Source organism: Halichoerus grypus, chromosome 1 (assembly GCF_964656455.1).
Source record: "Halichoerus grypus chromosome 1, mHalGry1.hap1.1, whole genome shotgun sequence".
Taxonomy (NCBI): Eukaryota; Metazoa; Chordata; class Mammalia; order Carnivora; family Phocidae; genus Halichoerus; species Halichoerus grypus.
Window position 1 is genome coordinate 79385843 of NC_135712.1, and position 26421 is coordinate 79412263.

Sequence of the window (26421 nt, forward strand, 5' to 3'; positions counted from 1 at the left end):
CATGGCCCTCTGGTAGACACTTAGGAATAGAACTGGATCTCCTCCGAGTCTGGTGGTTGTACTACTGTAGAGGCTTCTGCTCTCTACTGAGGCTGTGCAGTTGGACCCACAGGCGGTGCCTGGGATAAGATCAAGGAAAGCTCTGAAGAGGTCCCTCATTGTTCTTAGCTGTCATAAGATGAAACAGAATGGAGTAGTACCCACTTGCTCCTCAGGCAAATAGAAACCCAGGTTTCCGGGCTAATAAAATATCAAAGGACATTCCAGGAGAAAGGAATGGGTCTCAAATTTGAGAATTAGATTTTCTCCCCTTTTTTAAAAAGGGCAGGTGTTGACACTATGAGCTCATTAAGGCCCATGAAGCAAATTGAAGTAAATGTGTGCTGAAGGACACCCCTCACAGAAATCTAGGAACCAGCAATCTCTTGGATTGTTTTTTTTTTTTAATTTAATTTTAGGCTATTAATCAGAGATTTTAAAATACTTTCTCTGTTTTTCTTTTTAAAGCCTATTTATTTGAATGTGAACATAGGATGAACATACTTGTGTATGTATATATACATATATGTACATGTGTGTGTTTAGCATGCATTTATAGCATACATTTAAATATAAATTAGGATTTTACAAATATGTAGTCACTTAGAACAAAAATAGGATTTCTGCTAGGATCAACCATGGAATCTCTAAAATGTAACAATAATATTAAAAGTATGAATTCAAGTGAAATCACTCCCTGGGTTCTCAGTCAAAATGCTGGCTCTTTACTACTCTTGCAGAAACCACACCAAGGGTACCCATGCTTCCAAATTTGACTTTTTAATGCAATCCAGATTTGGCCACTCTGGCTGGACTGAAAATCGCCCATTAAAATAGATTCTAAAATGTAGTCTTTTCTAAGTATTTGGGCTGCCCGTAGAATGATTTGAATATAATTTTTATGTAATGTTAACTGAGCCCTGGCCTAATTCTAAGCTCTCTTCCATTCTGTTGCCAGAGTGGCCTTTAGAAAACAGAGACTTGATTATGGTACTCCACTATTCAGGAAATCTTTAACAATTTCAAATCAATGTCCTTAGCTTGGCACTCAAGACTCCCATAAATCTGGCCCCAAACTACTCTCTGGTTCTGACCTTTCTTAGATGTCTTGTGATGCCCATCTCTGCATCTTTGTTCACCCTGTCCCTTCTTAGAATACTCTTTCCACTTCATGTCTGCCTTTCAAACCTCACTCATTCTTTACAGCGCAGCTCAAATCTACCTGCTGTATAGGACATCCCTGGCCCCCACCCAAGCTTACTATCATCCTAATTTTACTTCTTTCCTGCTCATTCTACTTCTCTGCTCTGTGCTTCCTAGAGCTTCTGTATTATTGCTATAGCATTAATTACCTTTTTTCCTGTGTTAACAAGTGTTTGGGAAGTAACAGTGAATAGTGCTTAAGGGAAAGTAATACCGACTTTGAGCCAAATTAGACCTGAATTAAAACCCTCTTAGGCAAGTCGCTTAATTTTTCTGAATTTCAGCTTTTTCTTCTGTAAAGAAAATATAACCAAATGTGCATGGATTGGCAGGGGAGAGTATATAAGCATATGCAGTAAAGGCCCCCAACAAGAGGTAGCCATCATTACCACAGTTATTCAGATAATCTCTCCAGCTAGTTCATCAACAGTCCCTTGCAGCATCTTACCCTCCATAGTGTCTTCTGAATTGAATGGAAGCAGCCCAAATTGATGACATCTGCTGCCTGGATCTCACTGAGCTATTAGTTTTTCAACATCTGTTTTGCATTTCAGGAAGAAATGTCCATTTTTAGGCAACATCAACATTTTCCTGTGGCATTTCAGTATGTCTCAGTCCTGAAATGATTATAACTTGTGCTTGATTGAATCCAAGTCATCAGAGCCATGGAGAACAGCCCAGCCCATGTGCACATCTACTTTACACAGGCCTATGAGAGAGTGTAGCCCTCTGTAAAAACACCAAGGAACACTATGTCAATTTTTGATAGCATTGCCCTTTGCTCAGATGTTCAAATCATGGCAGTAATGGAGCTTGGGAAGCTCTTAATTATCCACAGTACTGCGAGACAAGGAGAGCACAGAGACCCTGGTTTTCTCTGATGTCTAGAGTTCTGCTAAATACACAGGATACACTCAGGATGTGTTTATAATGACAATTATTGACTCCCTTTTCTAAACTCCCAATTTCCTTACAAAACTCAAAAGAAGAAGAAGAAGCCACCATTTTCTCTGGTAGTTTCCAAATTATTTCCAGTGGAGAGGAAAATTTTCTAAGTCACTATGCTTCATGAATCCCAAGTCTCTGTTTCAGCACCAAGGACAGAGCATCACTGGACTTAATGTCCATTCATCTTATTTAATCAAAAATTTAAATGTTTTAAAATTTCTGCTCAGATTTTATGCAGTCACCTAGTATATTGGTTTTCTGAACACTAGTTATGTGTCAGACCATGATATGATATACAAAGCCTCACTAGCCAATTACAGATCTCAAGGTAGAACTGAGGCAGGAGATGAGTAAGGGAAGCAGTTATAACACTATATGACAAGTGCTGTTACAGAGTTGTGTACAAGTCATGTGGGATCCAGGAGAGGGAATTCTAACTGATAAAGGAAGACTTTACATAGGAGTTGGCATTTGAGCTGGGTACCAAGAATTGAGTGAAATTTACAACATAGAGAAGAGACTCCATGAAAGAATGAATGAGTGAATACAGTGTATTCAGGGACTTGTGGAAATGTGATTTGATGTGGCTGAAAAGTGGGGTGAGTGGAAGGTTAAAGTAAGAGATAAGGAATGGGCTAGGTCAAATCACCGCATACTTACATACCGAGCTAAGGGAGTTAAGCTTTATCCTGGGAAAACGGAGAGCCATTGAAGTGTATTGAGTAGGAACATGATCAGATCACATTTGTGTTTTAGAAAGATAGTTCATACAGTAGGAGAGAGACTATACGGAAAAAAGGAAATAAGAGGGCAGAAGGGCAGGTAAGAGTGACATTTTTCCACATAGCCCTGGAAATGAGGAGTTGCTCCATCATAACCAAGGTTAGACAGGGAGAATTTACTTGGCCCAGCTCCCATTAGCTGTTCACCAATATTTCACATGTGCGTTATGTCTCTCCAGATTCTTCCAAGAAGATAAAGGATGTCTTGGCTGAGTTTAATGAGGGTGGGAGCCTCAAACAATATGACCCACATGAGGTAAGAACGTTTCCATTTCAAGCCTTTAAAAAGCCCTATATTCTAGCTTTTCCATAATTTGTTCCACTCTTAAAAGTTTAGCTCATTTTAAAGAACTTGTTTCTCAACATATTTTCTCCTAAGTCTCAAATGAGCCATTTATATGTTTGCCAAGTTTAATGATTCTCTCACTGTCCTAGAAGACTACATCATACCTTCCTCTCTCTCTTCAAATCTTTCCCTTTTCCTGTCCTCATTCTCAGTTATCAACCATGCTTTCTACTTCACTGAGAAAATAGAAACAATCACAAGAGATCTTCCACAAGATCCTCACCCACCTCTGTACCTTTTTTCCTGTAACTAGGAATGAACTCTCCATGCTCCTAGTAAGTTCAGCACCTCCAGGTATGCACTCATTCCCATCCTCTTCTAGTCTATTGACAGGCATTGCTCCTTCTGTATATATATCTCCTTCACATCAGCTTTCCACTATTTGTTAGGTTTTTCTCATCAACATATTAACATACAGTTATTTGTCCTATATTAAAATTGTTCTCCTGACTCTAGTTTTCCAGTTACCTCATTTCTTTCCTGTCCTTATAGCAAAACTGTGCAAACAATTTGTCTATAGTCATCACCTCTAATTTCTCTTCTTCCCACTTTCTTGAAAGCCCTTCAATCAGAGCATAACCCCCACTTCTCTACTAAAACCACTGGTGAGGATAGCCAAGGATCTCCATGTAGCTAAACTCAATAGGCATTTTACTCAACAGCATTGGACACAGTTGGTCAGATCCTCCTCTACTGTCTTCACTTGGATTTCAGGACATTGCACTCTTCTGATTTTCCTTTCATCCCTCTAACTTGACATTTTCACTAAAAAATCAAATTGTGATCTCAAACTTAACATGAGCTAAACTGAGCTCTTTGATCTTCCCCTGTAAAACCTGTTTTTCCTGCAGTCTTCCCCATTTCAGTAAATGACAACTCCATTCTTCAAGTTCTTCAGTCTAAAACTATGGAGTCATCATTGAGTTTTCCCTCTCCCACCCCACGTCCAATTCATCAGCAAACCCTGCCACCTCTACCTTCAAAATATATCCAGAATCTAGTCACATCTTACCACAGGCACCGCTTCCACCCTTACCTGAGGCACCACCATATTTTGCCCAGATTATTGTAATAGTCACCTAACTGGGCTCCTTGTTTCTGCTCTTGATCTTTAAAGTCTATTCTTCACGCTCATCCTGAGCAATCTGTTAAAACTTAAGTCAGATCATGTCATTGCTCTGCTCTACAATCCCTCATGGTTCCCCCACCCCCTACTCAGAGTTAAAATCAAGGTCTTTACCATCTGTACCTCCCTCTGCTCTCTAACCTCATCTCTTGCTACTCTCCTCCTCATTCCTTTCCAGCTATTATTAGCCTTCTTGATGCTGTCAAACAAGCCAAGGTTGCTCTAACCTCAGTACCTTTGCATTTGCTTTTGCCTCTTCCTAGACTGTTTCTCCCACATATATCCACATTGTTATTTCCTCATCTCCTTCAAGCGTTTGCTCAAATCACCTTCTCAGTGAATATCACCTTCTCTATTTAAAATCTTAAGCCCTCTTTCCTGATGTGTCTTATCCCTCTATTCTGCCTTATTGTCCTCTTTAGTATTCCTCACCATCTGTCCTGCTATATATTTGTTCATTTTGGCATCCCCCATGTCCAGAGGAGTAATCTGGCTCATAGCAGGCACTCAAGAAATATTTGTTGAATGAATAAATGAATGCAAGACCTCCACTACGTTCAGATTCAAGTCATCTAATGTTTCTTGAACATCCAGGCACTGTGGAAGATATAAAGGTGAAGAAGCACCATTCTTGCCCTCCAGAACTTACTTCCTATTGGCAGGCTCTGGAGTTACATGGCCTTAGGTTAGACTTCTACCTTTGCTGCCAGCCAACAGCGTGGCCTGAAATATTACACCTTTCTGAGCCTCACTTGCCTCATCTTTGACCTGAAGATAACAACAAACAAAGACATGGAAGTTTGCAGATGAGTGGATGGAATGAGATAATTTTTAAAATGTATAGGACACTTTAAAAATGGTACCCACTATTACTCCCCTTCTGGCTCCTTTCCTCAGAATGTTTAAAACTCAGCTTCCTTTTCCCTGCTCCTGGGTCCTTTCATGAGGGCTAACTGCAGAAAAATGATCAGCAGGACAAACTTGGGACAAGACAGGTTACTTATTTATTCGTATTGTCATCCTTTCAACGACCCTTGAGTCAACTCTGCTGCTGGGCACTGGCAGCGAACCAACAAAGCACATGTCCTCAAGGTTTACCTGAGCAGGGGTTTTGGATCAAATGCACCAATCCTCAGGAGAATGAAGCAGGAGGAAGGTTGCCCATACAGAGCCAGACTGAGAATGAACCATTTCAAAGAACATTCCTGTGGAGAAGCCATGCAGAGAAGATGGCAGAGCCAGCAAAGAACTCCCTGCCCCTCCCACCCCCCCCTCCCCCCAGCTCCAAAAACACAGGAACAAAGAAGGGTGGGAGCTGCTAATCAGCCCATCAGTCCTGAGGCTGAAGAGTAGGAGGGGAACAATTTGGTCAGGGCTACTGAGGGTGTGAAGGCCCCGGGAGCTTTCAGAAGCAGAGAGCAGCTTGGCTGTTATGAGCCTGCTGCCACCCCCGCCTCCATCAGGCTGGCCCCCACTCTTTGTACGCCTGGCACTGCTGTGTCCCAGGGAAGCTCTGTCACTCTGATTGTATTCTCTCTCACAGTGTGGCTGGCTTCTAGTAGGTGTAATGTCCCCGCACGTGGTTGGGGAAACAAAAAGAATTTAATTTCTCTTGAGCTTGATGGCTTACTGCTGCTAAAATGTCTCAAGGAAGAATGAGTTAGTTGTGGGAAGGGGCAAGTAGCTAGGAAAGCGAGGCCAGGAATACAAGTGCATCTGGCCGTGACAAGCAGTCCCCTGCCCATCAGTGCTGAGTGATTCTCTGGAGAACCGAGTACAGCAGACAACAGCCAGAAAGTGAAGCAGAACACAGTGGAGCAAAAGGGGCAAGGTGGCTTGGTGGCCTTATGATCTTAGACTCAGACACATCTAAGCACAGAGCCCACCAGCTCTGCCACTTGCTTTATGACTCTGAGCAAGTTATTCATGTTTTCAGAATTTTTTTCATTCACCAAATGGCAGTAATAGTCACACCTCACACTGTTGTTTTAAGACTTAAATGAGATCATGTATATAAACTGCCCTATACACAGTAAGCTGTCCATCTGGTTCCCCTCCCTTCTTGACCTGTGCAAAAATTCGCACTTGAAACAGATTGCAGAAACAGCAATTTCCCAGTTAGTTCCTATACGAAAGTGGCAGTTTCTGGGAAAAAACAGGCCTGCGTCATGACAGTGCCTAGCATGTTATTCCAGAGCAAAGACATGGCTCAGCATGCCTCATAGTGTTTATCTGGTTTGGGCATAGTAAACCACTTTCTACCCACATTCACTAACCGCTCCTCTGAGCCTGGCTTCTGCTCATAAAGAACTCACTCTCTCATAACTCAGATACAACTCTGAGAGTGGTACACAGTCACATTTTTTTGCATACTGTACTTGAGGTTCTTGGAGAGAGTGACAGGGAGCCATATGTTAGCACTGGGACCTGGAACAGACGCGGGAGCTGGAGCACTGGACTGGGAGTCAGAAGATCAGGCTTCTGGTTTTACTCTGCTGCTTGATGGCTGGGCAAGTGACAGAACTTTCAGAACCTAAGTGACATGAGGAGGTCTGCGCTCTTGTGGTGTGAATGACCTTTGTTTCTGGGCTTATTCTATGCCATCCCGTTCCCCTGAATAGGGTCATGAATGGTTGGACATGGGTTCAATCATCATTTTCTAAGTTCTCATAATAGTTTGTCAGTACTTTTCCTGTACTCACCACTATTGATCCTGTATTGGAATTATTTCAACACCTGAGTCTCTTGAAGGTATAGACCTCTGTGTATGTCACAGGTGTGTTCCCCAAGGTGTTTCTTGTACGTAGGAGGTTCAGTACATATATATTGACTGAATAGACCCTACAGTAATTGATGACAGCCAAGTGTACAGCAAGAAACCCCACAGCCATTAAAATACCTATCAGGAAACACTGTCATATGTGGTGTGGGAATACTTAGATAAAATAGGATATTTCACTACCTTCCCAGATCTCTAGATGTAGTTGAGGAACTAAGGATATATTTATCATAAACAACTCTGTATTAATAAGAGGGCAGCTGATAAAAGTATCATAGGACATGAACCGAAGTGGAAAAGTACAGAAATTCAGGTACAAGGGATCATACCAGGCTTCCTGGAGGAGGTGACATCTGGGCTGGACCTTAAAGGATAGCTAGAATTTTAACAGGTAGAGAAGGAAGCATTTTATGAGATAACGCATGGAGGCTTGACGAGGAAAGAACATGGAGATCAGTGTGGACACAGGGTAGAGGTACACATAGGGAATAATAGGAGAAAAGACCAGAATGATCTCAGAGCTTGAAGTAGTTATAAATCTAGGTTGGAGTGGGATTATGGGAGGGCTGTGAATCCCAGAGGACTCAAGGAGTACACAGGATGATCCCCTGGTGTGTGGGAACATTGCAAATTAGACCTTCTATGCACATTGATTTTTTTTTTAATTATGTTATGTTAATCACCATACATTACATCATTAGTTTTTGATGTAGTGTTCCATGATTCATTATTCACATTGATTTTTATCTCATCTTTCTTCTATTTTCTAATTTCTTCTCTTGTGTATGTTTTATAGTATGTAATAGAGGAGCACAGTAGTACATGTATACAATTTATAAGTAAAGATAAATGGGAATGCATGCTCAAAATGTTATAGAGGGGCATATGATTTAAAACTGATCTCACCTCTCCCATGGGCAATTAGTAGGCATGGAATGTTTTTGAGTAGGAAAGCAATCTGTTCAGAATTGTGCTTTGGGAAGATCAATCTGGCAAGGATGGATAAGATGGGAGGACTGACAGATGCGGGTGGAGACAAACCGAGAAGTATTGCAGTGGTCCAGGTAGGAGGTACAGAACAGAAGTCTGAAACCAGGGAACACCGGGCCTCCATAGCTTCTCGTCTGGGTGGAGGCAGCTGGACAGTGGACACACAGAAAAGACCTGGAGGTGACAGACGTGGCAAAAGAACAGTGAATAAAAGGAAGGGACAACACCTAGTCTCCGATGACTGGGAGTTCAAAACGGAGCCTGGTATTGTCAGTATTAGCAGAAACTGCAGGGTCAGGAAGAGGAGCTGGTTGAGGGAGGGAGCTAATAGAAGCTGAGAACTTGAGATCTTCTCATTCAGCACTCACCATCTGCTGAAGAAGAAACTGAGGTTCACAAAGAGGGGGAAATAGGGTAGAGCTGAGACCAGTCACGAGGTCCCCTGAATCCCACACTGCTCTTGTTTGATGATCTTTCAACTTCGGTTTTTGAAGAGTGTTACATTAGACTTGGTTTAACTAAACTTGCTCTTTTTAAAAATCATTTAGTATAGTCTGTTTTCCAGAAATATTTTCTGCTGATAGTTCTCAATTTGATAAGATTAACGGGACACTTTGGGGCTCAAAACTACTGTTGACCCTTGAGTAACGTGGGGGTTAAGATTGCTCTACCCCGACATAGTCGGAAATCCACATATAACTTTTGACTCCCCAAAAGCTTAATTGCTAATAGCCTACTGTTGACTGGAAGCCTTACTTTTAACATAAACCGTTGATTAACACATATTTTATATATTATATGTATTGTATATACTGTACTATATTATACAATAAAGGAAGCCAGAGAAAGGAAAATGTCATTAAGGAAATCATAAGGAAGAGAAAATACATTGACAGTGCTGTACTGTATTTATTGAAAATTTCCACAAGTAAATGGGCTTGTACAGTTCAAACCCATGTTGTTCAAGAGTCAATTGTACATTGTAAACAGTGCTTGTCAATTTAAATAGTGTGAAGGAAAAGACAATGCAAAAAGAGCCTTTTAAAATATAACAGTGCCATCAGCAAATACTCAGTCAAATCAGAGAATGAAGAAAACCAAAATAGCACAACAACATAGAAAACAGAAAGTTCAAGAAGAGAGGATGGAATGCTACAGAGAAGCCAAAGATGAGCAAGTCAGAAAAGAGATAACTGAATTGATGACTTTCAAGAGAGTGGGTTCAGAGGTGATGGGCTAGAACCCAGACTAAATGGGACTAAAGAGGTAACAGGCTAGTGTGGTCTGGCCAGGGTACATAGAAGGGGAAGAGAAGAAGGACAGGCTAGTAACTCGAGTATCCAGCCATTTCTTTGGAACAGTGACTTTGAACGTGCTTGCAGGCAGAGAAGCAGATGCTGGGAGATGCCTTCAGATGGAGAGAGGGTGGAATCAAGGGTCATAGTGGGTAGGTTCCACTTGGAAAGTAGGAGGAAAAGATTTTGCTCTTGCAGACTGATAAAAAAGAGGAGGATGTGTGGGGCAGAACACTTGGGTGATGAGGCTGTGGAGACAGGGTCAGAAAGAGAAACACAGAGACTCAGGGGTAGAAAAGACAGAGAGATAGAGACATATCGGTGGTAGTTGTCACAAGAAATATGAATCCACCATTTGCTTAGAGATCCCTTAATCTGCTAGGAGCCTGCATTATCCTCTGTCCAACCAAATCAGACTTCCTCCACTCTGCAAAGGATAGCCTGGAGCAAGTAGAAACTGCCTTGTGAGTTCCCTCCCAATGGGGTCAAGAGGGCATCGCTTGTTTTTAGGGCCAAAACTTTGTATTCCAGACCTGGTTGTATATATTTAAGCCAGCTCATGGTTCTGGGAAGGCTCCCAGATTTTCTAGAAGAGACAAGGGGTTGAATGCTATCAACATTTTGGAAGGAGAGCCAAGTAGGCTCCCAAAAAGGGATTTTATTCTCATGGCTGTTATTATTTACAAAAGCCTTCACAGCAGATCTTAGAGTAGAGCTTCCTCAGTGATTTCCAGGAGCATCTGCCGATTTGATGAAGAATCTGATGCCATCAGAGCACGAGCCAGTGATGACTCACTGCAAACTGTCTTTGTTGAGTGTTTGCTGAGTACAGCAGCCCTTTCTGGCATGGTTGCTCCCAGCCCGGGACCAGAAGCCAGGCAGTAGTGGGAGAGATACAGCAGGGAGAGGTTCTAGTTTTTGGCATGTTTCTTGATTCCACCTTCTGTCCTTGGCTTCCTGCTCTTCTCCCAGTGCCTAAAACCTTCACAAGGACATGTTTTGAGAGCAGCTGAGCCATCACATACCCTCTCCTGTTCTCTTGAGGTTCATCCAGGGAAGATCAGTTATGAAAGTAATGAAGGATGGAGCCTGTCTTTTCCTATTTTCTGAGACCTGAACACTCAGGAATCACATCCCTCACAACACAAGCAGAAAATGGAGACACCACAGAAGAACCATCTTTCCATCGTGTTTTCCACTACGTCCTTCTTCATCTTCACTAAGATTCCAGGGCACAGACCAAATCCTGCTCATTAGCAGTCTGGCTTGTGGGCCTCGACTCAGGCAGAGCCCTTCTCTGTGGCCTCCACTCCCAATGCCCGTTCCCCATCACCCCCTTTCTACCTAGTTTTGGACACATCTTATTACAGAAGCCTCTTGCAAGCCCCAACATGCAACCACCAGTGTCGTCTCTTTCTTGCATCCTGTCTGCTCCCTGTGCTTGTTATTCTCCATCACTTCCTGGCTTTTTCATTCCTGTACCCACCAAGTCCCACACTTCCTTCTGTTTCCCTTTCATTTCTCTTGCCTGCCTGCCCCCTCCCCAGTTTCTCTGTCCTCTTTGTTTCTTCTCAGCCAATTAGCTACGATGTCTTCAAGCTGTTCATGAGGGCGTACCTGGAGGTGGACCTTCCTCAGCCACTGAGCACACACCTCTTCCTGGCCTTCAGCCAGAAGCCCAGGCGGGAGACCCCTGACCACCCAATGGACAGGGCCAGCAATGAGGCCAGTGGCCCAGGTATGTAGACCAGTGTTACCCAAGATAGAAAGGAGATTTTGTAGCTCTGATGCATTTGCCACAGGCACAGCTGCATTTCTAGGGGGTGCCCTGTGCATAGTAACTTCCTTATGGGGTGTGAATGGGGATCAGGGCACCAGGACTCCTTTCCCCATAGGTCCTCACAGGAAGCCATGTCTGATGGCTCTCTCAGAGGAACAAAGAGGGGCAAAATTCCTGCCCTCAGGATCAGAGGGGACAATGGGGAGGAGAGGAAGCCCAAACAAATGTATGGCAGGGGAAGAGAACCTTCTGCAAAGACTGCAAGAAGCCTTTGGAGGGAGCATCTTCAGGTCATGTACCCAGGCTGGAATGAGCCCAGGAGTGGCAGAGGAAGGGTAAGGTGTGGTCACTGTCTTCTTGAAGCTTGGGCTGTAATGAGGGAGACATAGCCAACCCCAATAAGTCAGCATAAACCCAGCTGACACTCAGAGACACACAACTCAAGTGATCCAGACCCCATAGGAAGGTTCCCTACCTGTCTCTCTAAGAAGCTAGAGAACATGAGCTGGTCCTCAAACCTTCTTTTTACTCCCCAGATACCAACATACAGAATGTGGATAATGCTGCCAAAGCAGATGAGGCCTGTGCCCCTGATACAGGTAAGGCTTTATAATACTAGATTTGCGGGGTGAGGTGCAGTGGAGAATACCGCATCCTTGGGAGGAGGGGTAAATCTAACCAGCAGTTTGTCTCCATGTCATTGTATATCCTTTAAGCAGATCTTGTCGGCCTCTGTCTTTGGGGTCTTTACCACTCAAATGTGCTGGGATTCTGAGGCTTGATCAGGCTTTTGCTTCACTTGCCCTGAAACAGGGCGGCTCATTACTTAATTTACTTCTGATGGGGCTGCCTGGCCAGAAAGGGGAGAAGGGGAACCTTCTCGGGAGAAAGTATATGATGGGGGTTTGAGTGAGTGTGTGTGTGTCTGTGTGTGTGTGAGAGAGAGAGAGAGACGCAGAGGCAGAGACAGGCAGAGCATGTACATAAAGAGGTGGCTCTAGGGCTGAGATACAGATGACTCTGCCCGTGGATGGTTGATGGTGGGTAGGGCAAGAAAGTAAGAGTGAGCTCAGATGGACAAAACTGTATAGAGCTGCACTACAAGAAATGGTAAAGGGAATCTTTTTAGTAGAACTATACCATATGGAAACCTGGGTTTACATACAAGAATGAAGAGTGCTGAAACTGATAACCACATGGGGAAATACAAAGAATATTTTTCTTATTAGTTAAATCTCTTTGAAAGGCAATTAACTATCGAAGCAAAAAAATGACATTGTGTTGTGCAGTTTCTAACATACGTAGAAGTGAAATGTAGAACACTAGCACAAGGGCACAGTTGGGAGAATTGGAGGTATTTACATGCCCTGGTTTTAATAAGTCAGGAGGAGGAGCAAGTTGAAGCAGTTAACATTATTTTCATCTATTTGCCAGGGACCTGGAAGGATGAGAGAATATTTTCAAGTGGATACTAGATGTAGTTCTAATCTTTTTTCTAGTCATGGCAAAAAGGGCAACTGGAAGGATTATAGAGTTTTCAGGATATAACTGAAGGACTGGTGAGATAAAAAATTTACTGTGGATGAAAAGCAGAGCACAGTTGGGAAAGGAAAGTTGCCTCTGGACCAAAAGCTCAGCAAATTTCAGCCTTCTCATAGAGCTCCACGAAGCAAGGATTACGAGCATCGGTGCCTTCCTGAGGCCTTCAGGGGCAGCATCAAGGCAAGACTCTACAAAGTATGGCTCACCCACCTGCCCTTCCCAGCATCCACCCACCCATCCTAGGTCCATGGCTGCTTGGGTAAATGGATTTAAGTTATAAATAAGTCTTAAATCATATGTGGAATAGCAGAGGCATGTTATGACATAAAGTATTCTCATAATAGGAAGAGAAGGGTGAAATTGGAAACCTTGAGATTCTAAACTCTGAGTAAGAAAATCAACCATGACAAGCATTTGGACCCAGATTCTTTACCCAGAGACTTTCTTAGTCCAAGTATCTGGAACTTCAAGAGGAACTTGAGAGAAATTGTACTTCATTCCCCGAGGTTCCAAATTGTCTGGGTAGGACTTGTTTTAGTGGCTGAAATTTCTGAGTAACCAAGGAAGGACTTATTGGGGATGCTGTCATTACATGATATTTGAGAAAAGGTAATCGATGTTGATAATGGAACTTGGCTGGTGTATTTGACCACCAGGTTTATTTGCAACATTTGTATCATTCTGGGTCTGAGAGCAACTTCTAGAGACTTCCTCCTGGAGAAGTGATTTGTGATGTACCATATTCCTTGTGTCTGGAGAGTATCAGTTTCCTGTGGTCAGATAATAAAAGGGTAATGATCTGACTGCTGGCCCAGGGAGGTATATAGCATTTTTTCATCTTTTGTGACTTGAAATTTAAAGTAGAAAATCCTTTTCCTATTAGGCTGCCTTCCATGGATGTCTTAATTAGATGCCCCAGTTCACCAGAAACAGGAATGTAGGGACAGACGGATACCACAGAGAGGGGCCTCTGCCAATAAGGAAGAGCCAAGTTCTGGTATCACCTTAGATCAGGCCATCTGTTAAAAATCCCAACCTTTTCCTGTCGCCCAAGCAGAAGCCAGAGGAAACTAGATTCTCATTTGCTATGGCTTATTTAGGCCTATGAGAGCAATCTCCAAGCTAGGATCTAGAACAACCCAGTTCAAGTTATTCATTTCCAGAACCAGGTAGGTGAACGGTTGGGTCCATAGGCACAACAGAGAGAGGCTTTCACTAAGACCAGACATAGGCTCAGAGCCTTGAGCAATCTGTCACTGTCAGGATGTCAGCTAGGAAAGCCTGAATGCACCCTTCCCTCAATGCCCAGCTCTAAATGGGTTAAACGATGTGAACTTTATTCTCCTGGTTTTTATTTCGGTCTTCAGGCTCTTGAGATATTTCAGCAACTTGGAATATTGAACTCTCAAGGACAGTCCTTCACTTGTTTCTTAGTTTTTCCCAATTATAAAAGTAACACAGTTACACTGCAAAAAATTTGAAGAGTACAAAAAAAAAGAAGGAAACAACAAAATCACCCATAATTTACCAATGAAGTTACACACATGCATGCATACACGTATCCTTGTAGGTTTTTTCTATACTTTTTTTACAGAATTGGAATCAGACTATACATATTTTGGAACCAGCTTTGTTTTTCACTTAACATTATACTCACAAACATTTTTCATGTCATTCAAGACTTTTGGTAAAGATCAATTTTAATGCAAGTCCTCTTTCCACAGATGAAAAATCTGAGGTTGAATATAGTAAGCCCACTCGTGCAAGATCACACACCATTTAGCACAAACCCAGAGCTAGAAACCCAGTCCTCTGCCTCTAGCTTGGTTTTCTTTCCACTATGCAACACTGCCCAACTAGAAGGCAACAAGTAATACAGAGACTAAGAGAGAAGGTGGAACTAGTCAGGCCTGCCTAAGAACCTTCAAGCAAAAAGGTTTATGACATGGCACCTAGCTGTAATCTGGAAGACGGTGTTAGTCTTTTATTACTGATGGTCCCTGAGGGATGTACCTAGATGGCCACGGGTTGGGAGTGTTTTACATAGGCAGCTTGAGGAGGAAAAGCACTAGTAGGACTATGTGCCCCTCAGTCCTTCTGTACCCCAGCATTTCCATGACTGGGGTGAACAGTACATCTCAGTGTAGACTAGAACAGTGGTTCAAGATCCAGTCATAGTTCTGGTAATCCAAGGATCTTTGGAAAAGGCTGTAATAATGTTTTAAAACAGCTTTGGTGAGGTATAATTGGCATAAAATGAATTGCACATGTTTAAAGTGTACAATTAATAATTTTTTCCATATGTATACACCTATAAACCAGTACCACATCGATATAATGAAGATGTCTATCATCTCCAAAGTTGCCTTATAATCGCTTTCTCCCACCCTCCCTACCACCACCTGCATCTCTATACTATCACTGATCTGCTTGCTGTTACTATAGATTAGACTGAATTTTCTATCTTTATACATAGAATCATACAGTGTGTACATTTTTTGGCGTGGCTTCTTTTACTCAGCATAATAGTTTTAAAATTTATCCATGTTGTTGTGTGTATCAATAATTAACATATTTTTAATGCTGATTAGTATTCCAATATATAGGCGGATATTCCAGAATTTGTTTATCCATTCACCTCTTGATGGACTTTTGGGTTGTTTCCAGTTTGAGGCTATTACATATAAAACATGAATATTCTTAGTACATGTCTTTATGTGGACAGCTTTCATTCCTTTTAGGTAAAGATCAAGGAATAGAAAGTTTAGGATCATTATGTTCTTGTGATGATTTGACCTCTTCATTATGAAATGACTCCCTTTATTCCTGGTAAGACTCTTTGCTTTGAAATCTACTTTATTATAATTATATTCATAATTAAGGTAGCCATTCTAGTTAACTAGAGTTATAGTGATATCTTCCTCCATTCCTTTAATGTATTTGTGTCTTTATATTTAAAATGACTTTTTTATAGGAAACATGTAGTTGGTTGGGTCTTTTTTTATCTAAGCTGACAATCTCTGCCTTTTAGTTAGAATTTTAGAACATTTAAATTTACTGTGATAATTAATATCATTAGGTTTAAAAGTACCATCTTGCTATTTGTTTTTTTCCCCCCATCTGTCCTTTCTTTCTCTTTTGCTCTTTTTCTGTCTTCTTTTAATTAGTTGAATTATTATTTCATTTATCTCCTTTTTAATATTATTAGCTGTAACTCTTTGTTACATTATTTTAGTGACTTTTAACTATCACAGTGTATGTTCAAGTAATATTATTCCACTTTGCATATACTATATGAAATTTACTGCAATAGGGGCACCTGGGTGGCTCAGTCGGTTAAGTGTCTGCCTTCGGCTCAGGTCATGATCCCAGGATCCTGGGATCAAGCCCCACTTCGGGCTCTCTGCTCGGTGGGGAGCCTGCTTCTCCCTCTCCCTCTGTCTGCTGCTCCCCCTGCTTGTGCTGTCTCTCTCTCTGTGTCAAATAAATAAATAAAATCTTCAAAAAAGAAAAAAGAAATTTACCTCAGTATACCTCCATTTCTTCCACCTAGGCCTTTGTGCTATTGTTACACATTTTACTTCTATGTATGTTAAATTATAAACTGTACAACCACATTGTTATTATTTTTGCTTCAGTAGTTAATTATCTTTTAAAGAGATTTAACTAATAAAAATACTTTTTATCTTTACCCATGTGGTTACCTGTTTTAGTACTATTTATTCTTGTGTATAAATCTAGGTTTCCATATGGTATAATTCTACTAAAAAGATGTTCTATATCATTTCTTGTATTGCTGCTCTGTACAGTTTTGTATATCTGAAAAATCCTTTATTTTGCCTTTTTTTCCTAAAGATACTTCACTGTGAGTAAAGAATTCTAGGTTGACAGGGGTGTCTGGGTGGCTCAGTCAGTTATGCATCTGCCTTCAGCTCAGGTCATGATCCCAGGATCCTGGGATTAAGCCCCAAGTTGGGCTCCCTGCTCAGAGGGGAGTCTGCTTCTCCCTCTCTCTCTGCCCCTCCCCTCCATTCATGCTCTCTCTCTCTTTCTCTCTGTGTCTCAAATAAATAAGTAAAATCTTAAAAAAAAAAGAATTCTAGGTTGACAGATTTTTTTTTCTTTTAGTATTTTAAAGGTGTTGTTCCATTAGCTTACAGCTTGCTTTCTTTCCAGTGAGAAAACTACAGTTATTCTCATCTTTGTTTGTCTCTATATAATAAGGTGTCTCTTTTCCTCTGGCTTCTTTTATGATTTTTTTCCTTTATCACTGATTTAATCAACTTGATTATAATGTTCCTTGGTGTAGTTTAATTCATGTTTCTTGTGTTTGGGGTTCGTTGAGCATCTTGGACCTGAGATTATATAGCTTTTATCAAATATCAACAAATTTGGAAGAATTTCAGCCATTATTTCTTCAATTTTTTTCTACTTCTTTCTCTCTTCTTCAGGTATTCCAATTACATGTCTATTTCAAGTTGTGCCACAGCTCACTGATATGATACTTTTTTTTTTTAGTCTTTTTGGATAGTTTCTATTGCCATGCTTCAAATTCACTAATATTTTCTTCTGCAATGTCTAATCCACTGCTAATCCTATTCAGTGCATTTTTTCATTTCCCACTCATCATATCTAGACAATTGTTGGGGGCATTTTTTACATATCTTTTATGTCTCTTCTTAACATATGCAATCTTTCCTCTAGCTTCTTGGACAGATGGAATACACTTGTAATAATTATTGTAAAGTTTTTATCTATTGTATCACTGTGTCATTTCTGGCTCCATGTCAATTGCTTTATCTCATTATTTTGCGTATTTTCTTCTTGCATACCTGTCATTTTTTTGTTAAATGCCAGACATTGAAAATTTTACATCATTGGGTGTTGGATATTTTTGTATTCTTATAAAAATTCTTGAGGTTTGCTTGGAAATACTTAACCTTTTTTGGGTCAAGCTTTTGAAGCTTTGTTAGGCAGAACCAGAGAGGTATTTACTAATTTCACCCAACTACCAAAGCAAAACTCTTCCAAGTACTCTATCTGATGCTTGTTGAGATATGGGGGTTTTCTACCTTGGTTGGTGAGAATAGACACTATCCCTGCATTCCAGGGATTGTTCCCTCCAATACTGATTCTTTCCCTAGCCTCAAGTAGTCTCCTTACACATCTGTGCTAATTGTTACTCGGCTGAATAATTGAGGGAAACTCTCCACTGATTACTCACAGGAGACCCTCTATAGATCTCTGGAGTTCTCCCTGTGCAGCTTCCTCCTCTTTGGTGCACTACTCTGTGAACTCTAGCCACATGGGACTCCCCAGACTCCAAACTCCGCCTCCTCAACTCAGAGAGACTTCCAGGATCTTCCTGGGTTCCCCTTCCCTGTGCTGCAGCCTAGAAACTCTTTCTGGACAGTAAAATGTGACAATTACAGTGATCATCTCATTTGTTTTTTGTCTCTTGGGATCACCATTTGGTGCTACCACATTCAGTGTCCTATGAACCATTGTTTCATATTTTTTGTCCAGTTTTTAGTTGTTTCAATAGAAGGGTAAATCTGGTACTGTTATTCCAATTTAGTCAAAATAGAAGTCATTGTAATAGCATTTTAATGGATGGATAATCTGAGGATGTAACAGTAACTTGAGGTATAACGGGCTATCCAGTACAAAGGATTTCTCACATTTGTCTTCTATGTTATTATGTTTTTCCTAACTTTTCCTCCAGTGATGATTTTAATACTTCTGTTGCATATGTAATTTTATTGCAATTTCCCCCATCTCATTATCTTTTTTTTAATCTCATCCTATTATATTTTTGTCTCAACTTGCTCACCTGTGAGGCTTTCTGCCTAGAGGTTATATCTTCTTGCAACCTCCTAGGGTCTTGTCCAGTAGGAAATTGTTTCCAAAGGTCAGGTTTTTGGAGACTTCAGGATGGAGCTTCCTTTCCTTGTCTTGCAGCTTTGTTTCATAAGCTCCATCTTGGTCTCTTCACAGGGCCCCTTGTAGCATACATAGAATGTCGGTGAGACAGTGGTCTCACCCCCTGTCCATCTGGATCATGGTTAAATGCCTTTTCAGACCACAAAACTCCTAGGACTGGTAGGCTTTCATGTGGCACAGCTCTACTGGCGTGACATGAACTGTTTTCCTTTGCATGGCACTTTGGCTCTCTGAACAAAAAGTGTACTGGTAGCATTGCCTTCCCCAGCAGGCATTACTATCAGGGCTATGTCTCCCTCTGCTCATGCCTTCAGCACTCCATTACTTAGTGGTACAACACCTACCTGGATTTTCCACTCCCATTCTTCCTCTTACTTTTCCCCATGTTTTCTATGAGTTGCACCCTCTTCCTGGATATTAAGAGATCATTTCTGATGGGCATGGATCTGGAGAGACTGGGAGAAGAGAGATGGCCCTTAAAGTACCTCAAGAAAGTATAATTCACACAGTAAAATATAGGTGCCCAGTTTTCTCATTAGTAATAACCTCATGTTTCTGAACTAGAGGACAAAGAGTATAAGAGAGACAGCATTTTCTTACCTAAGAGAAGAAAAACTCCAGAGGGAAAACTTACTCTATTTCTGTGGTATGATAAACCACTTTCTGCATTTTCTTAATCCAATTGATTAGGCTTGCAGCTAGTCAAAATTCTTCCTAGTTTCTGGAAATTCGTTGATTGTTGATCCCAGTTTTCTTTTTTAAATATTCATCTTCTTATTTATCTTTAAATGTATTTGAGAAGAAAATTGTGAAAGGGTATATCGGTAAATGACCAATAGTCTGGATTTTGGAATCCTAGCCAAAATTCTACAAACTGAGTGTGTTCCCAGACAGTTAGGCTAAATGACATTTACCTGTTGGCTATTGATATTACTAAAAATCACTGTCATCTTCTCTGAAAATTCACAGGGTATAGGTGAATTTCTTACAAGGTTATAGAGTCTTGAAAGGATCAGAATGAGGTCCATTCAGAGAGTATGAACTCCACAAACTAGATTTCTAGGGCCACTGATTTGATCATATTTAAGTAACCAACACTTTTGAGGACACTTGTATAAAATTCTGGCCTCTATCAAGAAAATGATGGAGCAACAAAAGGGGTTTAATATTTACCAAACATTAAGTGTCTTTGGATGGTTTCCTTTTGCCTATCACAGAATCAAAGATCACCGAGAAGCAAATGCCAGCTAAAGAACAGGTTGCTGCAGCCCCCCTGGGAAACGCTGTTGCTCCAACTCCAGGCTCAGAATCCCCCATAGTGTACCTGAAGGATGTCGTGTGTTACCTGTCCCTGCTGGAGACGGGGAGACCTCAGGATAAGCTGGAATGTAAGTGCTCGCCCTGTCAAGGGGTTTCAATTTTTTCCTAGAAGATCTAGTACCTTGTCCTTCATTCTAAGCATGCTGGAGATTGATCTGGGATTGTGGGTATTGGTGACACTTGCTTGGAGAAAGTGCTTCTGTCCTGTCATCAGCAGTAGTCTGGACATTTCTTGGCAATCCACATTGGCAGACAGTACTAGTTATATGGAGAGTAGGAAGTGCATCTGAGACCTTGCTATTGAGAATCAGGATTTGGAAAGGGGAGAAGTCTCTACAGGGGGCCAGGACTCCCTTCTTTTGCTGGCAGGACTTCCTAAAAGCCTCCAACCAGAAAGTTCCTACCTTCCCTTATTTTTCAAGGGGGGATATTCAACATCTATCTTCCCCCTCTTATTCTGTACCCAAGCAGCTCTTTATGAGGAATTCCTTTTTCTTGATCAACCTCTATCTTTTAAAGGTTACTTCTATTTCTTCACCCACCCCCACCCCAAGTTTTTTGGCCTCTATAGAAAAGGGACTAGTTAAGTGAGGGAGTTGAGCTTTGTTCCATAATGTGACTAACATAAGTTTCAAAAACATATCTTCAAAGGGAGAGAGAGTAATGGCTGGTGGCAGAAAGGAAAGCCCACAGCGGCTGAAAGAGCCTGCAGTCTTGTAGAAGACTCACTGCAGGGATGGTCTCCCCGACCTCCGTGAGCCTAGAGGCAGACTTTTTAAAAGAGGAGATAATAGGACCTTGTTTAAAAAGATATATTGTTTTGGCCCCTCTTGGGAACTTAGTAGGTATTAAGGGAAAAAACATACACATCATAGCAAAATAAAAATTCCAGTTAATAAGAAGGCTAGTCAATAAAGCTTAAACACTAACAAGGAAATGTCTGGCAAAGGTTAACCCTTGCCAAAACCAAAATGAAACAGTTCGCTCATTAGCTGAGCTTAAAATCTCCCCCATAGTTTTGAGGTGTTAACAATTGCAAGTCTGAAGTGCTAATTTGGTGGCAAATATAGCAGATTTCTGTTTCTTTTGGCTAATGTTAAAAGTGAAATGTCAAATTATTTCCAACATTCAGCTGGATTTTGAGTTTCAGGCATTGTATTTGTTCATAATTACCAGAGAGGATGTGGCAGATTTTTTCATATTTGTGGCTCTCAGACTGAGTCTTGTAATGGCAATAAAAAGAAACTGCATTAAAAAAATACTTTTTGTTACAGAAAATTTCCAACACAGATAAAAGTAGAAAGCACAATGAACTTCTGTATACCCATCAGCCACCTTCAGTAATTACCTGCTTATAATCAATCACGTTTTATTAATACCTCCCATGCATTCCCTCTGCCCCAGAATATTTTGAAAAAATTCCAGACATCATATAATTTCACCTGTAAATATTTCAGTATGTACCTCTAAAATATGACTTTTTCTTTTTTTTTTTTTTTAAGATTTTATTTATTTATTTGAGAGAGAGAATGAGAGAGAGAGAGCACATGAGAGGGGGAAGGGTCAGAGGGAGAAGCAGACTCCCTGCTGAGCAGGGAGCCCGGTGCGGGACTTGATCCGGGGACTCCAGGATCATGACCTGAGCTGAAGGCAGTTGCTTAACCAACTGAGCCACCCAGGCACCCTAAAATACGACTTTTTCTTAAATATAACCCCAGCACCATTATCACATTGAAAGACAATGATTCCCTACTATTGCCTGTTCACAGAGAAAGGAGGCAGAGCTAAAGTAAGAACAAAAGCATTCGTTTAGGGCCTCAGAATAGCAATTTGGGGAACACAGATTTGGGCAGCAACCCAAATAGTGCCCCTCCCAGGGAACAAAAGTCAAAGGTATTTACAGACAAAAGGGAATGCTTGTGTATGTTGTTTACAGAGAATTTTGATTGGTGTTGATGGCAGAAAACTAATCTTGACTGAATATAATTGGTGACTGAGGTTATCACTAAGCAAAGTCTCTTTATGTAGCAAGTTGCAGGTGTTTGGGTTGAGTCTTTGGAATATTTGCAGTCTGGCCCAGTTCAGAGTTCACTGTTCGACCCAGTGAGGACGTGTATGAGGCCTACCTCCTTAATGGCCTCCCAGCTCCATTTTAAAACCCCTTGACATAAGTGACTTCATTTAATTTCACCTTTTATCTATCAGATATTCAGTCAGTGTTCACATTTTCCCAATTATCTTACATATTTTTAATTGTTTATTTGAATCAGAATCCAAATGTACTCCATACATTGCCATTGCTTCTTATGTTTCTTCTATTTTAATCTTTTGCTTATTTTTTTCTGTGTAATTTTTTGTTGTAGAAACTTGGTTATGTTTGTTCTCTAGAGTTTTTAATCTTTTTTTTTTTAATTAAACTGGATGAATTCAAATCCTTCCCTGATTTTAATGATTGAAAGCAACTTAAGCTTTTCTTTTTTAATAACCAATCATGTATCTTTTTGGAAATAATAGCCTGAAATCCTATCATTCATACATTACCGATAACTCTCATTATTGAACACCTTTTATCTGCTAATCACTTTAAATGTATATATCTCATTTTAACCTCACAATAATCCTAGAAGGTCAATGTGATTATTCTCATTATATGTGTCAGAAAGCACAGAAAGTATAAATGACTTGCCCAAGCCCATGCTGCTAATAAACTGAACGCTTTCTTTATAGTTCTACTGTCCTTGCATAGCAGGACCAAGAGAGCTCCATGTTGAGAGTCGCCCGGGCCCAGGGTCTGGGAACAGCAGTAGTGGGAAGGCCTGTCCTTTCTGTCATTCAGCCATCTGTTTGGCAAGTCAGCCTCATATGCTGAGTGCCTCTGACCAAGACATTCTGAAGACTCATGGGGAATTGGAAGGCCGTTGACCCTACTTTGAAAGAACCTCGACTCCCACCACAATCACACCACTGAACAAACACAAGGTGCAGGAATATCACAACATATAGAAAGATGTGACAACACACAAGCAAACTAGCAGGAGTGTCGTGAACTGTGGGTACATGCTGAGAGGTCCAGAGTGGGTATGTGTGGGAAGGGACAGTCTGGGGAGGCTCCATAGAGAAAGCAGGCCTGATGAAGGGTTTCAAGAACGAGAGGAAAATGAAGATGTGTTCAGTTCTACTCCCCACTCTGCTTACTACTGAGATCACAAACAGGATCTCTACCTTTAAAATGAATGAAATGTAAGTTCCCAGGTCCCAAAAATGAAAATTTAGTCCTTTGCCCAAATTTCCCTCCCAGATCTTCCTTATCCTGCATCACCTCCCTACAACTAGAACATGATAGAGGATGTTTCTGAATAGCATGTTGACATTTTATTTTATTTTTTTTATTATGTTATGTTAATCACCATACATTACATCATTAGTTTTTGATGTAGTGTTCCATGATTCATTGTTTGCGTATAACACCCAGTGCTCCATTCAGTACGTGCCCTCTTTAATACCCATCACCAGGCTAACCCATCCCCCTCCCCCCCCCAGAACCCTCAGTTTGTTTCTCAGAGTCCATAGTCTCTCATGGTTCGTCTCCCTCTCTGATGTCCCCCCCTTCATTTTTCCCTTCCTGCTATCTTCTTCTTTTTTTTTTAATATAATGTATTATTTGTTTCAGAGGTACAGATCTGTGATTCATCAGTCTTACACAATTCACAGCGCTCACCATAGCACATACCCTCCCCAATGTCTATCACCCAGCCACCCCATCCCTCCCACCCCCCACCACTCCAGCAACCCTCAGTTTATTTCCTGAGATTAAGAATTCCTCATATCATTGAGGTCATATGATACATGTATTTCTCTGATTGACTTATTTTGTTCAGCATAATACCCTCCAGTTCCATCCACCTCGTTGCAAATGGCAAGATTTCATTCCTTTTGATGGCTGCATAATATTCCATTGTATATATACACCACATCTTCTTTATCCATTCATCTGTCGATGGACATCTTGGCTCTTTCCACAGTTTGGCTATTGTGGACATTGCTGCTATAAACATCGGGTTGCACATACCCCTTTGGATCTCTACATTTGTATCTTTGGGGTAAATACCCAGTAGTGCAATTGCTGGGTCGTATGGTAACTCTATTTTCAACCTTTTGAGGAACCTCCATACTCTTTTCCAGAGTAGCTGCACTAGCTTGCATTCCCACCAACAGTGTGGGAGGGTTCCCCTTTCTCTGCATCCTGCCAACATCTGTCGTTTCCTGACTTGTTAATTTTAGCCATTCTGACTGGTGTGAGGTGGTATCTCATTGAGGTTTTCATTTGGATTTCCCTGATGCTGAGCGATGTTGAGCACTTTTTCATGTGTCTGTTGGCCATTTGGATGTCTTCTTTGGAAACATGTCTGTTCGTGTCTTCTGCCCATTTCTTGATTGGATCATTTGTTCTTTGGCTGTTGAGTTTAATAAGTTCTTTATAGATTTTGGATACTAGCCCTTTATCTGATATGTCATTTGCAAATATCTTCTCCCATTCTGTCGGTTATCTTTTGGTTTTGTTGACTGTTTCTTTTGCTGTGCAAAAGCTTTTTATCTTGATGAAGTCCCAATAGTTCATTTTTGCCCTTGCTTCCCTTGCCTTTGGCGATGTTTCTAGGAAGAAGTTGCTGTGGCTGAGGTCAAAGAGGTTGCTGCCTGTGTTCTCCTTTAGGATTTTGATGGACTCCTGTCTCACATTGAGATCTTTCAACCATTTTGAGTCTATTTTTGTGTGTGGTGTAAGGAAATGGTCCAGTTTCATTCTTCTGCATATGGCTGTCCAGTTTTCCCAACACCATTTGTTGAAGAGACTGTCTTTTTTCCATGGGACATTCTTTCCTGCTTTGTCGAAGATTAGTTGACCATAGAGTTGAGGGTCCATTTCTGGGCTCTCTATTCTGTTCCATTGATATATGTGTCTGTTTTTGTGCCAGTACCATACTGTCTTGATGATGATAGCTTTGTAATAGAGCTTGAAGTCTGGAATTGTGATGCCACCAGCTTTGCTTTTCTTTGTCAACATTCCTCTGGCTATTCGGGGTCTTTTCTGGTTCCATACAAATTTTAGGATTATTTGCTCCATTTCTTTGAAAAAACTTGGTGGTATTTTTTTTCCTGTTTTTTTTTAATTTTTTATTGTTATGTTAATCACCATACATTACATCATTAGTTTTTGATGTAGTTCCATGATTCATTGTTTGTGTATAACACCCAGTGCTCCATGCAAAACGTGCCCTCTTTAATACCCATCACCAGGCTAACCCATCCTCCCACCCTCTCCCCTCTAGAACCCTCAGTTTGTTTTTCAGAGTCCATTGTCTCTCATGGTTCATCTCCCCCTCCAATTTCCCCCCCTTCATTCTTCCCCTCCTGCTATCTTCTTCTTTTTTTTTTTTTAAGATATATATTGCATTATCAGTTTCAGAGGTACAGATCTGTGATTCAACAGTCTTGCACAATTCACAGCACTTACCATAACACATACCCTCCCCAATGTCTATCACCCAGCCACCCCATCCCTCCCACCCCCCACCACTCCAGCAGCCCTCAGTTTGTTGATAGGGATTGCATTGAATGTGTAGATTGCTCTAGGTACCATTGACATCTTCACAATATTTGTTCTTCCAATCCATGAGCATGGAACATTTTTCCATTTCTCTGTGTCTTCCTCAATTTCTTTCATGAGTATTTTATAGTTTTCTGAGTACAAATTCTTTGTCTCTTTGGTTAGATTTATTCCTAGGTATCTTACGGTTTGGGGTACAATTGTAAATGGGATCGACTCCTTAATTTCTCTTTCTTCTGTCTTGTTGTTGGTGTATAGGAATGCCATGGATTTCTGTGCATTGATTTTATATCCTGCCACTTTACTGAATTCCTGTATGAGTTCTAGCAGTTTTGGGGTGAAGTCTTTTGGGTTTTCCACATAAAGTATCAATATCATCTGCAAAGAGTGAGAGTTTGACTTCTTCTTTGCCAATTTGGATGCCTTTTATTTCTTTTTGTTGTCTGACTGCTGTGGCTAGGACTTCTAATACTATGTTGAAAAGCAGTGGTGGGGCACCTGGGTGGCTCAGTTGGTTGGGCGGCTGCCTTCGGCTCAGGTCATGATCCTGGAGTCCCGGGATCGAGTCCCGCATCGGGCTCCCTGCTCAGCGGGGTGTCTGCTTCTCCCTCTGATCCTCCCCCTCTCATGCTCTCTGTCTCCCATTCTGTCTCTCAGATAAATAAATAAAATCTTTAAAAAAAAAAAAAAAGAAAAGAAAAGCAGTGGTGATAGTGGACATCC

At 41.1% G+C, this 26421-nt stretch overlaps 1 protein-coding gene across 4 annotated transcripts in view; it reads left to right on the top strand.

The window, feature by feature from the left end:
- Positions 1-26421, top strand: part of DGKG (diacylglycerol kinase gamma) — a 206002-nt gene that overhangs the window by 43857 nt on the left and 135724 nt on the right. For 3 of the 4 annotated variants that reach the window (XM_036066663.2, XM_036066662.2, XM_036066665.2), the window contains exons 3-6: positions 3152-3228; positions 11084-11246; positions 11825-11887; positions 19991-20161. In XM_036066663.2, the coding sequence (XP_035922556.1) occupies positions 3152-3228; positions 11084-11246; positions 11825-11887; positions 19991-20161 (474 nt within the window). The remainder of the gene's footprint in view (positions 1-3151; positions 3229-11083; positions 11247-11824; positions 11888-19990; positions 20162-26421) is intronic. The other variant, XM_078068174.1, reaches the window with a different exon arrangement.